This window comes from Zonotrichia albicollis, chromosome 4, assembly GCF_047830755.1.
Source record: "Zonotrichia albicollis isolate bZonAlb1 chromosome 4, bZonAlb1.hap1, whole genome shotgun sequence".
NCBI classification, from domain to species: Eukaryota; Metazoa; Chordata; class Aves; order Passeriformes; family Passerellidae; genus Zonotrichia; species Zonotrichia albicollis.
This window is the reverse complement of record NC_133822.1, coordinates 3,494,044-3,507,760: the sequence shown is the minus strand read 5'-3', so window position 1 is coordinate 3,507,760 and position 13,717 is coordinate 3,494,044. Positions and strand designations below refer to the sequence as shown.

General features: G+C 47.3%; 1 protein-coding gene across 6 annotated transcripts in view; it reads right to left on the bottom strand.

The window, feature by feature from the left end:
• Nucleotides 1-13,717, bottom strand: part of PLXNA4 (plexin A4) — a 503,567-nt gene that overhangs the window by 75,274 nt on the left and 414,576 nt on the right. For all 6 annotated transcript variants that reach the window (XM_074538671.1, XM_005493209.4, XM_074538674.1 and 3 more), the window contains exons 11-14: nt 11,347-11,443; nt 6,848-7,038; nt 1,950-2,101; nt 714-831 (exon numbers count right to left, since the gene is read on the bottom strand). In XM_074538671.1, the coding sequence (XP_074394772.1) occupies nt 714-831; nt 1,950-2,101; nt 6,848-7,038; nt 11,347-11,443 (558 nt within the window). The remainder of the gene's footprint in view (nt 1-713; nt 832-1,949; nt 2,102-6,847; nt 7,039-11,346; nt 11,444-13,717) is intronic.

The window sequence follows — 13,717 nt, the reverse complement described above, 5'->3', positions numbered from 1 at the left end:
GGAACATCATCAGAAGGGAGGAATAAAGCACAGGTTGAGTGTACAACATGTGTTTGCACTTGAACTGAAGCTGAAGCTTGCAGGTGTCTCTTGTTTCATCACGGAGCATCCAAAACCAGCACTGAGCCCCAGTCACATCCTACAGCTCACCAGCAGCCTGAGCTGGGTCTGTCCTGATCCCAGTGCTCCTGGGATGAATAAACACCTGGGGGAATCCAGAAGGGAGGAGAAAGAAACCCTATCAAGACCATCACACTCATGCTGCTGAAGATCCAGGGTTGTAATGAGTAGTGACAGCCCCCAAGTTTCTTCTGGACAACACTGGTGCCTCCAAGCAGAGGTGTTGGTAGCAGGAGCATCATACCCAAAAAAACAAAAGATACTAGGGAAATTTTCCTCTTTTTAGCTCCTTTTTATTCTTTCCTGTACAGCACTTTTAACTATTAATGCGAATTTTCTGTATTAATTTGGACCGTGACTGCATGGAACTGTAACTGGACTAATAATCTGGACTATTATTAGGTTGTTAAAACTTTAATTAGACCAGCTATTTTTGCTGGGAACAAGAAAGGAAATGGAATGAACAATCTGGTGCACCGGAACGGCAGCAAAGAGCTCGGAGGCTCAACGTGGTGAAGGACAATGGACAGAGGGAGCAAAGAGAAGCAAGGCCAAGGAGTTCAGGGCCAAGGAGAACTTTTTCAGGAACTTACCATGAAGTAGTAGAGCTGAGAAGACCTGGCCATGAATTCGGGCTTGCACTCGGCCACGCAGATTTCCACGAATCCGGCGTGCTGGCTGGGCTTGGCCTCCCCCATCTCACACACAATCCTGAGAGGGAAACACCAAGCAGGAGCAGAGTTTGAGGAGTGGTTTTGGTAAGATGGAGTTGCAGCTAAGAGCCCTCAATGCTGGGGGATGGACTGAAGATTAATTCACCCTTTTCCGTCCCATCCAGAACCAAAATTGTGAATGAAGTTATTCTTTAGAAAGTAGTGGCTTCTGGCTGGGACAAGTGCTGAGGTGGTGTAAATCCACTGAAATACACAGAGAAATGTTGGGCTGAGGTCTGGCTCCATCCCTCTCAGCTCCAGCCTGGTGTGGTGGAGGCAGCTCTAAGGTTTAATGATCACTCCTGCATTTAGCAAGAGGCTTTTCAGGAATTGAACAGCTTGGGGTGACTTCTTGGTGAAAACCAGGATAACTTCAGGGCATTTGCCATGAGGATCACCTAAATATGCAATCCAAACACAGTAATAACTGGGTTATGAAATAAATAGATTATCCTGAGCTGTACATGAGGAATGGTGTTGCGGTGTGTTGCAATGTCCTGTTTACCCTCTCCCTTCCCCCTCGCCCCCTTGCTGAGTATTCCAGCAAGGTGTCGTGTGATTGGTCCCTCAGGCCTGGGGGACATTGGCCCGTATAGGTGTCCCTTGTCCCTTGAGACCCTGCCCCTTCACCTGGTTGGTGGCTCACCTGTCCCCTCCCCTTCCCCTGCCCTGAGCTTAAAACGTTAATGAGACCATGCGGCCTCCATTCTGTTGGAGGAATTGCCCCGGCTCAGACCTCTGTACCCATGGAATAAACATCTGGATATAACCCTCCAGCAGAATCCACTCCTTCCTTCTCTTCACCATCGCCAGAAGCTCTCTCTCCTGAGGTAAACGGAGTCCTGACAAGCCTGGACTTGCGCTTGTGCCCCGCTGCACTCTCCAGCAGCCAAGGTATCTCTGGGGTAAAACACCACAGTGCTGCCTTTGGCCCAGCAGCGAGGGTCAGAACTGGCCCAGGCATCATCTAACTGGTTATATTGGGATTCATATTCCAATAGAATGGCTTCTTCATCCCTCAATTCCCAAGTCGGAATGGATCCCTTGGAAGGCCCCCGTAGGTAGGAACGTCATTAGGTGTGCTGTGGCCTTTGCTGTGCCACACACCCCACTTACTGCTCTGCTGGGATGTACCCTTCCACCAGGGGCTTGCACTCCACGCCGGCCACTTTGACGTGGGAGGCGATATCCCGGAATTCCAGCCCCAGGTTCTCCCCACGGATGGTCACTCTGGTGCCTCCCTCACGAGGGCCCGTCACGGGGTTGATCTGGGGAAACAAGCCAAGAAAAAGGAGAACGATCAAAGCAGGCACCAGAATCCTGGCTGTGGCATTCACATTTACTGGAAAAATCCCTTCACCCAGGATTTTTCTCCTGGGAAGCTGAGAAACCTCAGAGAAAAAGGAAAACAATATTATCTCATTTGCTTCTCCTGTGTTTTGCTCATGCGGAATGTGTTTGGAGGTTGTTTACCCACAGGTGATTGTTTCATTGGATTCTGGTGTGAGTTGTTTTCGCTCTTTGGCCAATCAGTGCCAAGCTGTGTTGAGACTCTGAAGAGAGTAATGGATTTTCATTATTATCTTTTAGCCTTCTGTCTGTATCCTTTCTGTATTCTTTAGTATAGTATAGTTTAGCATTCTTTAATATAATATAGTATCATAAAATAATAAATTAGCCTTCTGAGAACATGGAGTCAGATTCATCATTCTTTCCTTCATCTGGGGGCAACACAAATACAAAACCTGTCAGGTGAAAGAACGGACAACTTTTGGGGATCACTAGGGACACTTATAAATGCTGAACAAACCTACTTCAGATACACAGAATATGCAAAATTCTGCCCCAGAACTCATTTACTCTCTTTTAACTACTTGCAAAACATCCAGAAGTGAGTTGAAGATTTTTTTTGTGGGGATTTATGGAGCTGCAGCTGAGCTCTGCACTTTGTAGATGTAAGCCATGGAAAGGCAGCAGAGGGACATGGTGGAGAGAAATGGGAGAAAGGACAAGACAAGGACATAAAGGGTTGTGCCAGTCACTTGAAATCCAAAATTCCCAGCCCAAAGCACATGGAGGTAATGGTCATGCAGCAGAAATTCAGCTGAAAATGTCCACCTGAAAAAAAAAACAGCCAAGCCACAGCAAGAACAGGGTGTTGGGTTAGGTGTGGAGGAGGTGGATGGTGACTGAGACAGCAGCAGCAGCTGCTCTGTGCCAACATCTCCTCCTGAAAGAGCTCCAGTTTCCCTCCTGGTAGAGCTGGGGCCATTGAAAGGGCAGGCAGGGAGCATGGACAGATTATTTGTGGAGCCTCTGGGTCTGAGCATGAGAGGAGCAACCATCCCAACCAGCCTGGGGGCTGCTGGAATGGCATTTGCATGCCAGCCTGGCCCTGCACCAGACCCTCACAGGGCCTTGCTCCATCCCCCTTGTCCAGAGCCAGGTGGGAATCGGGCACTGGAACTGTCTCCTGAGCATTGGAACAACACCAGAATCACAGGGCTGGCCCTTAATTATCTCCATCCTGCCCTTCCAACTCCTCACTATGCCCACTTTGCCATGCCATTGCCCACTTGAGAAGGGTTCAAACACTTCCCTTGCAGGGTGTTCCCTGCTGCCTGCTCAGGATGCCATGGCTGCCATCTGCCAGGGCTGGCACAGCTCTCCCTGCAGTGAGCAAAGGGGAATTCCCTGTCTCACGGCCATTCCCACCTGCCCTGGCTCTGCCAGGTGGGAATCTGGGGCTGGCAGCCATGCCCTGCTGCTCCCAGCACCCAGCCTGGCACCAGGGTTGGTGTGATTCCCACCCAAAAGGTGAATTTTAGAAGGGCCAACCTTTAATAACAGGAGGGAGAGCCAGGCACCTCTAGGGGATATTTAATTTCAGGATATTAACTTTAGGATATTAATTTTAGGTGTTGTGAACCAACTCCTCAGTAAGTGTGAGTTATCTCTGACTCTAAAGGGAACCAGGAGGTGTTTGTGGTGGTTTGACAGGAAAGAAAAAAGAAAGGGAAAGAGGAAAGGGAAAGGGAAGGCGAGAGGGAAAGGGAAAGGGAAAGGGAAAGGGAAAGGGAAAGGGAAAGGGAAAAAGGAAAGGGGAAAGGGAAGGAAAAAGGGAAAGGGAAAGAGAAAGGGAAAGAGGAAAGGGCAAAGGGAAAGAGAAAGGGAAAGGGAAAGAAAAAGGGAAAAAGGAAAGGGGAAAGGGAAGGAAAAAGGGAAAGGGAAAGGAGAAAGGGGAAGGGGAAAAGGGAAAGGTAAAGGGAAAGGGGAAAAGGAGAGGGAAAGGGCCATGGAAAGGGAAAGGGCAATGGAAAGGGAAAGGAAAAGATAAAGGGAAAGGGAAAGGGAAAGGGAAAGGCAAAAAGGAAAAGGAAAAGGAAAGGAAAAGGGGAGAGGGAGAGCTGTCTAAAGCACAAGATTTCAAAAACTTCTTGCTGTGACTCAAAAAGCATCAACAGGAAACTTCCTAGAGCAAAGCCAACAAAGCACCATGGAATCCTTCCCTGGGCAATATTTAATTTGTGAAGGCCAGCTTCAAAACCCACTTATTTCCTTAAAAACCACTTATTTCCTTAAATCGGGAGGGCCTGGGGTTCTCCCAGGGTCACATGGAAGATTTTTAAACCCTATTTCACAGCTCTGGCATAGATTCCACCAAGAGGAAGGTGCTGCCAGGTTGTTTTCACAGCAGGAGAGGAGGAGCCTGTTCTATCACAGGTGGAAAACGTGGCACGAGACCTGTCAGATTTGGAGAGGAAAACCCAGGCAGGGAAACAAAAGCTGCCAGGAAGCCTCAGCTTCCTCTGGAAGACCCAGAGCTAGCTGCATCTCAATTTCCAGTCTGTGCTCACATCAACTGCTGCTTGTCACTCCTAAAGGAGTTTTTTGTGGCTCAGCGAGTCTCTGAGTCCCTTAATTTCCCTGTGTGGCTCTGTGAATGCCAGGGCTGGTACAGAAATGGGGGGATCAGTGCTGCAGGGGGTGTGAGTGCCCCTACAAGTGTGAGTACACGTGTTCTTCCCTGCAGAGACCCAGCCCTGGCTCCTCTCCAGGCTCTGGATGCTCCCACCCCACAGCTCCAGACCTACCATTAGCTGCAATATATATCCAGTCACTTGAGATTACTTCCATGCTAATGGCTCAGAAAAAAGGCCTTCCAAGAGCTACTTAAGGCTTGCAGCAGGCAGCTGGAATATTTCATGAGTGAGTGTTGCAATGATCTGTTTGAGCTCAGAGAGCTGTTGGAGGAAGTGCCAGCAGAATTTGAAGCACTCTGGAGCTGTAGGGTGGAGAATGAGGGGTTTGCTCTGCAAAATGAGGCTGGAGATGAAGGAATAGGGTTAAAGCATGGCAGGGAAATGTGGGTGAATCTTCTGCACACCCATGTCCTTGTGTTTTGGATTTCTGCTTTAGCTGATCATCCATCAGCTGCCCCATACCAAATTCTATCATTGTTTCACAGGGTCTGAGAATCTGAAAATATTTTTAAAATATTTCCCCCAGCTCCAAGTGATTTTCAAGAACTCAAAGTTGAATTTTCAGTTGATTTTTTCTGTTCTTTCTGGATGTCTGGGTTTGATTTCACAGCTTCAGGTGCTTCAGGTGGGGTCAGAATTGCTACTCTGAGATAAATCCAAGTAAAGTAGAGACCTTCACCTTGGAAACACCAGAATGAGCCATAAACATCAGAATAAACTGAACTCCAACAGTTCAACTGAGAGAGAGCTTTGAAAGCTGGTGAATGACAGGGAGATGGCTCAAAACACAGGAAAAAGGGTTATTTTCAGTAACATCTAGGAAAAACAGATTCAACCCAGCCTTTGCTCTCCCCAAATGTTCAAGATATTGGTTTAGGGCTCTTCCATAACACCCACACTTTTTGAATCTGAATCAAATGCAACTTTAAAAAGCTTTTCTTGCTTTCTAGGAAAATAACCCACCTAACTATTCCTATTAAAGCACCACTGTGGAGGCTGGATTTTCCTCTTTTGCATTTCCCCATTTTTTCCCTGTTTCATTTCCCTCCTGATTTTGCCATTTGTAAATCAGGCCCTGGCCACATTGTTGAATAAGGCCTGGTGACTGAGAGGTGCAGGAGGCAGCTGGAAGGCATGGAGCCCTCATTTTCTAAGCTTAGGTCTGTCCTGCTGCCAGTCCTCTGACTCCGAAAACTTTTCTGGCATTATGGCAAAGGCATCCTAAGACAGCAGAAAAAAATCCCTTTAGATTTCAGGCCTGACTTGCCTCCCCTGCCTTGTCTCCCTTCTTCTGCTCCTTGTCTTTATGGTCTTCCTATTCTCTCATTTCCTTTTTGAACATTTCCTTTGGCCTAGTCAACAGAGAACTCTAACAAACTAAAAATGGAGCCCCATCTCTCTGTCTACAAGGCCTTTTAAGGATAAGCTATCCAATTAAGACACAACACCTAAATTATTTTCACTTTTAACCCAATAACCAACCACCCATGCCCTGCAATATGGACTTTTTTATCCAATTACACAAAACCACCCAAACCCATGGAGAAGAAGGTGAAGAAGAAGGACCAGCCACTGCCCCAAAACCTCCATCTTGCTTTATAGATATTACTGTATTCTAAACCCTTAAACTCTGAGTTTCCCACCATGTGATATTACACACTTCTATCCAAACTGCACACCCACAATCCCAGTTCCATCATTCCATTCTGGAAGCTTCTCCAGGGCCTAAGATCAATGCAATGTTCTCTTGGGGGTCAGTGCCTGCCAGCACAGAAAGTGGAAAACTCTCATCAGCCAGAGTTCCAACACCCAAGGTCACCCCTGGGTTGTAAAAAGAATTTTTGTAAAAATTTTGTAAAAATTTTCTTCCTGCCTTTGAAGCCACCATGGCCTCACACTCCCAGAGTGCCTGAGGCTTTTCCTGACCCATCAGAACTCACTCCTGACCTCCCCATCCCCAACCCAAGCCCAAATCAGGAAAACAAACCAAAGAAAGGGAATCTCCCAGCTTCTGGCAGATCCACGACTTACATCCGTGATCTTGGGGTTGGTGCACTTGCCCTTGGTGCTGGAGAGCTCCAGCCACTGGCTGTCCTGGGCTGGGCAGTGCTGCTTCAGCGTGCACTGGTTCTGCCCCTGGCACCAGCCGCACTCGAAGTCGGGGTCGGCTTTCAGGCAGAGTCCACAGCTGTCCCGCATGGCCCCGCACTTGTACAGGTGAACTGCAGGGACAGCAAACACACACGGGGCCTGAGAGAGGCAGGCAGCTCAGGGGAGGGTGGGATGGCAGTGGGAGAAAGAGGGGAAAGTGTTCTGGGCTGCTCGTGCCAGAGGCAGGATGGAAACTCTCCAGGGAGGTAGTAATGGGGCGAAAAACATGGACATCCTCCTTGAAATAAAGTTCATTCTTCATCAATGGTGTTTTTGGAAACTGAGAGCAGGAGGGATGAGGTATGGGAGAGGAAGAGGTATGGGAGAGGAAGAGGTATGAAGAGGAAGATGTATGGGAGAGGAAGGGATATGGGAGAGGGAGAGGTATGGGAGAGGGAGAGGTATGAAGAGGAAGATGTATGGGAGAGGAAGAGGTATGGGAGAGGAAGAGGTATGAAGAGGAAGAGATATGGGAGAGGAAGAGGTATGGGAGAGGAAGAGGTATGAAAAGGAAGAGATATGGGAGAGGAAGAGGTATGGGAGAGGGAGAAGTATGAAGAGGAAGATGTATGGGAGAGGAAGAGGTATGGGAGAGGGAGAGGTATGGGAGAGGGAGAGGTATGAAGAGGAACAGGTATGAAAGAGGAAGAGGTATGGGGAGGAAAAGATTTGGGAGCAGAAGGTAAGGTGAGGGTCTACAAGCAAGAGGTTGGAGGAAATGATGCCTGGGCAGTGATTTGGCCTCGGTCCCTTCCTTTCTCACGGACTAAATGTCATAAAGTGTCACCAACAACCAGCCTCAGACTCAGCACTTCATCCTAAAGGAATTTTCTAGACCTGGCCTGTCACTCTGTTTTTTTAAGATTTTCTAAGCCTTTAAGATTTTCTAAGCCTTCTGATGTTGACATTCTTGTAGCAAACTTTCTCACACACTTTCTGTAAATAACTCATTGTTTTGCATTCCTTTATGGAGGAGGAGAAAGTTGATAGATTCTTAGTTTGACCAGTGTCATTGGAGAGATGGCACTGTCACCCTCCAATCCACTGTCACTCTTGGAAAACTATAAATGTTAGAGTCAGAAAATAAACTTCCCTTTTTCTTCACCTTGAGGACAGTGGTGTGTGTTTGTGGTTTTTTGTGTCCTATAGTGACACTGGCCAACCCACAGCTTAAACTTGGGTGTGAAACTCCCCAGGATTTTGTGTTCAGGTGATGCCACTCATGTTTCCCACTTGACAGAAATCCCAAAAGGCAACAGTGAATACACAGTGGTTCATTATTAGGCTGATTCCAGGGATTCACAACCAGCCTTTACCTTTTCTTCTGCTCCAGAAATTCAGTCTGCTTCCCACTTTGAAGCAGAGTTGATTCCACTCTCATACAGACAGCAGTGATTAATACTTAGCTCCATTTTGAGCTCTTAAGTGATTAGAAGCACTCTGAGGTTTTTCTAATAAAACCTAAAAATATTGAAGTCCTCCTACAAAATGAGATCATATTATTTATCCTTATTTTACAGATGTAGAAACGGAGGCCTGGCTTGCACAGGAGACTGATAGCAGGATTCTCCTCCTGGAAGATGAAGGTGACAGAACCAAGGCTCTCAGACTTTTTTCTTTCCTTCATTTGTGGGCATGTTGGGAAATTTTCCCTTTGTGCTTCTGTTTTGCTGTGTCTGTGGGTGACTAAAGTGGTTTTTATCTTTATACACAATCCCAGAGCTCAAAGGCTTTGGAAATATTTATGCTGAAAGGCTCTGTCTCTCCATACCTTCCCCCTTAATGTCAGCAAGTATTGGCCAATGCAAGAAAAACTCATAAACTCTTTACTTCTCCAGGCTGGGTGCAAGAACAGTACCTAAAAGTACCCCAAAAAGCCTGAAAAACATCTCACAAACACAGTGTTTTCCAGAACTCATGGAATACACCTCTTTCCTTAGCTTTCTGTGGGATTTCCTCAAATTTGCTGAGTTGTTCTACTTGAGCTGCTACCAGTGGGTATTTCTGTAGATAATTTAGCAGGTTTGGGTCAGTTTGGTGTTTGAACCTCCCAGCCCAGCCCATGGTGATGCTGGATGTGAAAGCAGTGGCATCTTGGTCGCCTGTGTGTGGCACTGCTTCCATGTGGTATCTCTATGGGCACATGCCTAAACTCTCCTCCTGACCAAAATCATGATGATATCCAAATTACTCATCTGGGAGAGCCACCAGCCAGTGCTGCTTCCCAGATTTTTTTCCTAGTCATTATTTGCAACATTTTAGCTTTGAATAACCCAAGAAAGTGCTAGAGATCATTCTTGAGTTCATCCCTGGCTCTGTTTTATGTTCCTGGCACAAAGAGTTCTAAAAATGATCATCATGATTATGAGATTTATTTTGCTCCACATCACCTAGATGCAGCCCAAGAAAAGGATTTAAATTTTGGGGTGGATCACTTTGTGTCAGGGGTGCTCATTTTATGGTAGCACAAAACTAAGCAGGACTGGGGCTAGTGTCCCAATTCTGACCTCCACCTACACTGTTAAAGGTTCTCCCAGTCCTTGGCACTCTTTGGGCCCATGGAAATCAGCTGAAACATAGCTTGGAGAGAAGGAGACAACTTCAGAGCAGAGGCAGGGTGGCACTTTGAGCACAGGCTGTGCCTGAGTGCCAGGGCTAGGCAGGAATCTCCAGCCTGTTGTGTTGCTGAGTGGATTTAACCCTCAAAAGCCACAGTTTTGGGGTTTGGGTGCCAGTTCTCTGCCGTTCAGAGGGGGAGAAGGGCAGATGGGGTTGTGCCATGGGGAGAAGAGTTGCCTTCTGTGTTGCTGTCCAAGTTGAACGTGCTGTTGGTGGGAACCTCACCCACCACCCCTCGGCATGAGGGTGGGTGTGTGTCCTAGATTGCCAAGTAATGTATATTCTATTTGCCATCTGTCAGAGCTGGGGCAGTTCTCTCTGTCCATGGGGCAGTTTTTCCTTTATCTCTCCCACAGCCAACCCTCCCTCCAGAAGATCTCTGCTGTCCATGGCCACTGAGTGTCCCTGCAGGGCTGATCCAATCCCAGCATCCCATGGGGAGATGCTCCGCCCAGGGCAGGAGCCAAGCATTCCCACCTGGATTCAATCTGAGCTGTGGGACACCAGCACAGCCTTTCCACTGGATTTCCCAGAGGAACAGCAGCTGCCTCTTCCACTGGATCTTCAGAGGAAAACTCCACCCTTTTCTACAGGATCCCTGCTCCAACAGAACCACACCCACCTGGCACTCCAGGAGGGCTGCAGCCACAATTCCAATTGGACTCTACCAACATCCTGACCCACAGGGTGTCAGGTTGTGTTCTGATTCTGTCAGTGTTTTTTTATTTTACTGCATTGTTTATTTCATTTTTATTTTCTTCCCTAATAAAGAAATGTTATTCCTGCTCCCATATCTTTGCCTGAGAGCCCCCCTTAATTTCAAAATTATAACAATTTTGAGGAAGGGGATTTACATTTTCCATTTCAGGGGATGCTCCTGCCTTCCCTAGCAGACACCTGTCTTTCCAAACCAAGACAGTGTGGAACTGTGTGACAGCACCATGGCAGAACCTGCTGGGGACAGATTGAGTGGGAGAAGGTGTGGGAAGTGTCCACGACAAGGTAGAGAGAGGGAGGGAGACATTTCTGAGAGGTGATGATGTGAGAAGAAGAGAATCTGCAGGTGTGAGCTGCAAATGCAGGGCAGCCAAGGGGAGGGGTTGCCTGGGGGGAAGGTTCCAGGGTGGAAAGACAAGAAGGAAGAAGAAAATGTGGACAAACCATCCATCTCCAGAAACACCCAGGGTTGTGGCTGGATGTGCAGCCTCCTCTGAGAGGGGCACACCAAACCTGTGCCATCGATGGTGGTTAAACACAGGTGGTTTTCAGATCCTTTTTATCATCATTATCACCATTTCATTTTGCTCAGAATTCTCGCACTGGAGAGCTGCAGCCTTCCTGCTCCCCTCCTGCCTTCCCCTGCTCATTACTAAATTGCCTGTGAGCAGAGAGCCCGTTCTCCTGGCATGTTAACTTGAAGAGCATCACTGCAGGAGAAATAAAGAGGGGGAGAAAAAAAAAACCTGGAGAGGGAGGGGCGTGAAAAGCAGACACGAGGATGCGGGGAGAAGCAGGGACGGTGAAGGGAGAGGGAGAGTGACACAAGTGGGAGGGAGAGCCGCGTTTCTCAGGTGGAATGAGAGAACTGGAGGGCTGGGGAGAGGCACACAAAGCACTCAGAAATTGGTAATTTGCAGAGTGCAGAGAACAAGTGTGCGGCAGCCAGCACGGGGAGACGGTGGCGGCTTTGTTAAGTGTAGGGAGCGAGGGCCCGTTGCTAAGGTTACTGCTTCCAAGGACAAGTTGAAATAACTCTTTACCTTTGTTCTGTGCTGGGTTGTCAATGTTGAAATTCCCGTTCCACACGACTGTCAGCTCCACTGGCAGGCTGTTAATCTCCATCCCTTCGTACGAGTACTAGAAGTGGGAGAGGAAAAACAAAACAAACCAAAAAAAAATAAAATAAACCCCAAAGCCAGACTTAGAGAGTGCCTGGAGGTGGGGAGGGGATGAGAAAAGGAAAGAGGTGGTGCTGAGCATGGAGAACAAGAGAAATGGAGATGTCACTCACCTCCCTAATCAGCAGCGCCTGCCAGAATGCCATGGGATGCTCCCAAAGCTGTGGAGCTCCAACCACGCCCCTCACAAAAACCCATTTATCCATTAGATGAACATTCATAGAATGTCAGAATGGGGATGGAGGGGAGATTAAAGATCATCCAGTTCCAATCCCTGCCATGGCAGGGACACCTTCCTCTGTCCCAGGTTGCTCCAAGCCCTGTCCAACCTGGCCTTGGACACTGCCAAGGGCAGCCACAGCTGCTCTGGGCAACCAGAGCCTCACAGCCAAGAATTCCTTCCTAATATCTGATCTGAACCTTTCTTCAACTTAGAGCCACTCCCTCTTGGCCTATCAGTCAGAAAAATATTCCATGATCTAAGTGGGTTTGCACGTGATGGGCCTTAACTTTGAAATCCATTTTTTGGGTGTTGAGCACAGCTTTGAAAAGTATTTTTCCCAAGTTGGGAGCAACTTTAAGGTGTAAATCACACATTCTGGGTCTTCCATCCAGCTGTGCCTCTGCTGGGTATCCCATAGGTGCTGAGGGGGTAGGTGAGGTTATTTACACCAAGGATGTCCTGGAGAACCCTTGGAAGCTGAGTAAAGTCTCAAAATCAGGGAAATCCTCTGAAAAAGGGGGAAAATGGAGCCACTGTGTAATTATAGACCTGTCAGCCTAACTTGGCTTCCCAGAAAGAAAGAAAGTACATCAAATTATTAAACAATCAATTTATAAGCACCTGCGAGATGATAAGGTGATAAAAATCAGCCAGCACAGATTTGTCAAGAACAAATTGTGTCAACCCAATCTAATTTCCTTTTTGACAGGCTTAATGACTTTGTGGATAAAGGGGAGGCAGCAGATGTGATTTATCCTGATTTCAGGAGAGTGTTTGCTACTATCCTACAGCAGATCCCCATAAACAAACCAGGGAAATATGACCTAAGAAAGGCCACCATAAGGTTTATGCAAAAAAACATTAAACAAAAAAAATCAGATAATTCCTTTCAAGCTGGGAGGATGTTTCAAAAAGGAATATTATCCTGAGTCTGGCATTACTCAGTATTTTCACTACTGACTTGGATGATTTCGTGACTGTTCTAGAGGGGCTGTAAGAACCTCCAACATCAGGGTTAAGAATTCAAAACAAACTTGACAAATTGTAGAACTAGGCCAAAATCAACCAAATGAAATTCAGTGCTGGCAAATGGGGACTATTTTTTTCAGTAGGAGGAATTGATGCAAACTGCTCTGAAATTGGAGTGGCTGGGCAGTGCTGCAGGAGAGGGTCTGGGGACTGCTGGAGATCATGAACAGACTGTAAATCAACAATGCCATATTGCTGCCAAAACCCAAACAATTCTCCTTTGGGGATGGAGCAGATAGAGCTTGTTACATGTGTAAACCCCTGGAGGCAATCACTTTTCCCTACTTGGATCCAGAAAAGCTTCAGCTGGAGCAAGGAGTATCCAGTTTCCAGCAAATATGTCTTAAAAAGCTGCAAAAAAACTTCTGAGAGAGTTGGACAGAATTAAACAAACACTTGTCAGGGGCAGTCAAGGCACACAGAGGTGACCCAAGGAAGGAAATGGAAGCTGCTCTCTGGAGGCCCTCTCCACGTGGTGCTGAGTGCTTTTTTCCACCTAGATTTTGATTTATCTCAAGCCAGTTCACCCAGGGCTCACCCCACTCCTCACCTCCATCAGCAGCTTCCACCCAGCACCTCACCAAAAGGCCAAAACCTCATGGTGGGAGAGGAGATGCTTGATGAAAGGACAGAAGGGAGCAAGAAAGAAGGGGAGAAACATTTTGTGTCTGCTACTATTGCTGAGCAGAGTGTACAATAGGATTTACCCTCTCCAGCAGCATCAGATGCTCCTGCAGTTTGTGCAAATCCATATCCATGCCTGAGCACTTGCAGCATCCTGCCCTCTGGTGATTTGGCTTGAGCATGCTCAGGATGATAAATCCAGACTGGTTTCATGGTATATCCCCCATTGTACCTCACACATTTCCAATAGTGGGGAAACTTCTGCAGAATTTTAAGAGCAGGGATCTCCCACTGCACTGGGATCTACATCAGGACAAAATCTCACTTTGAAAGAAAAATATTCTTCCTACTAAATCT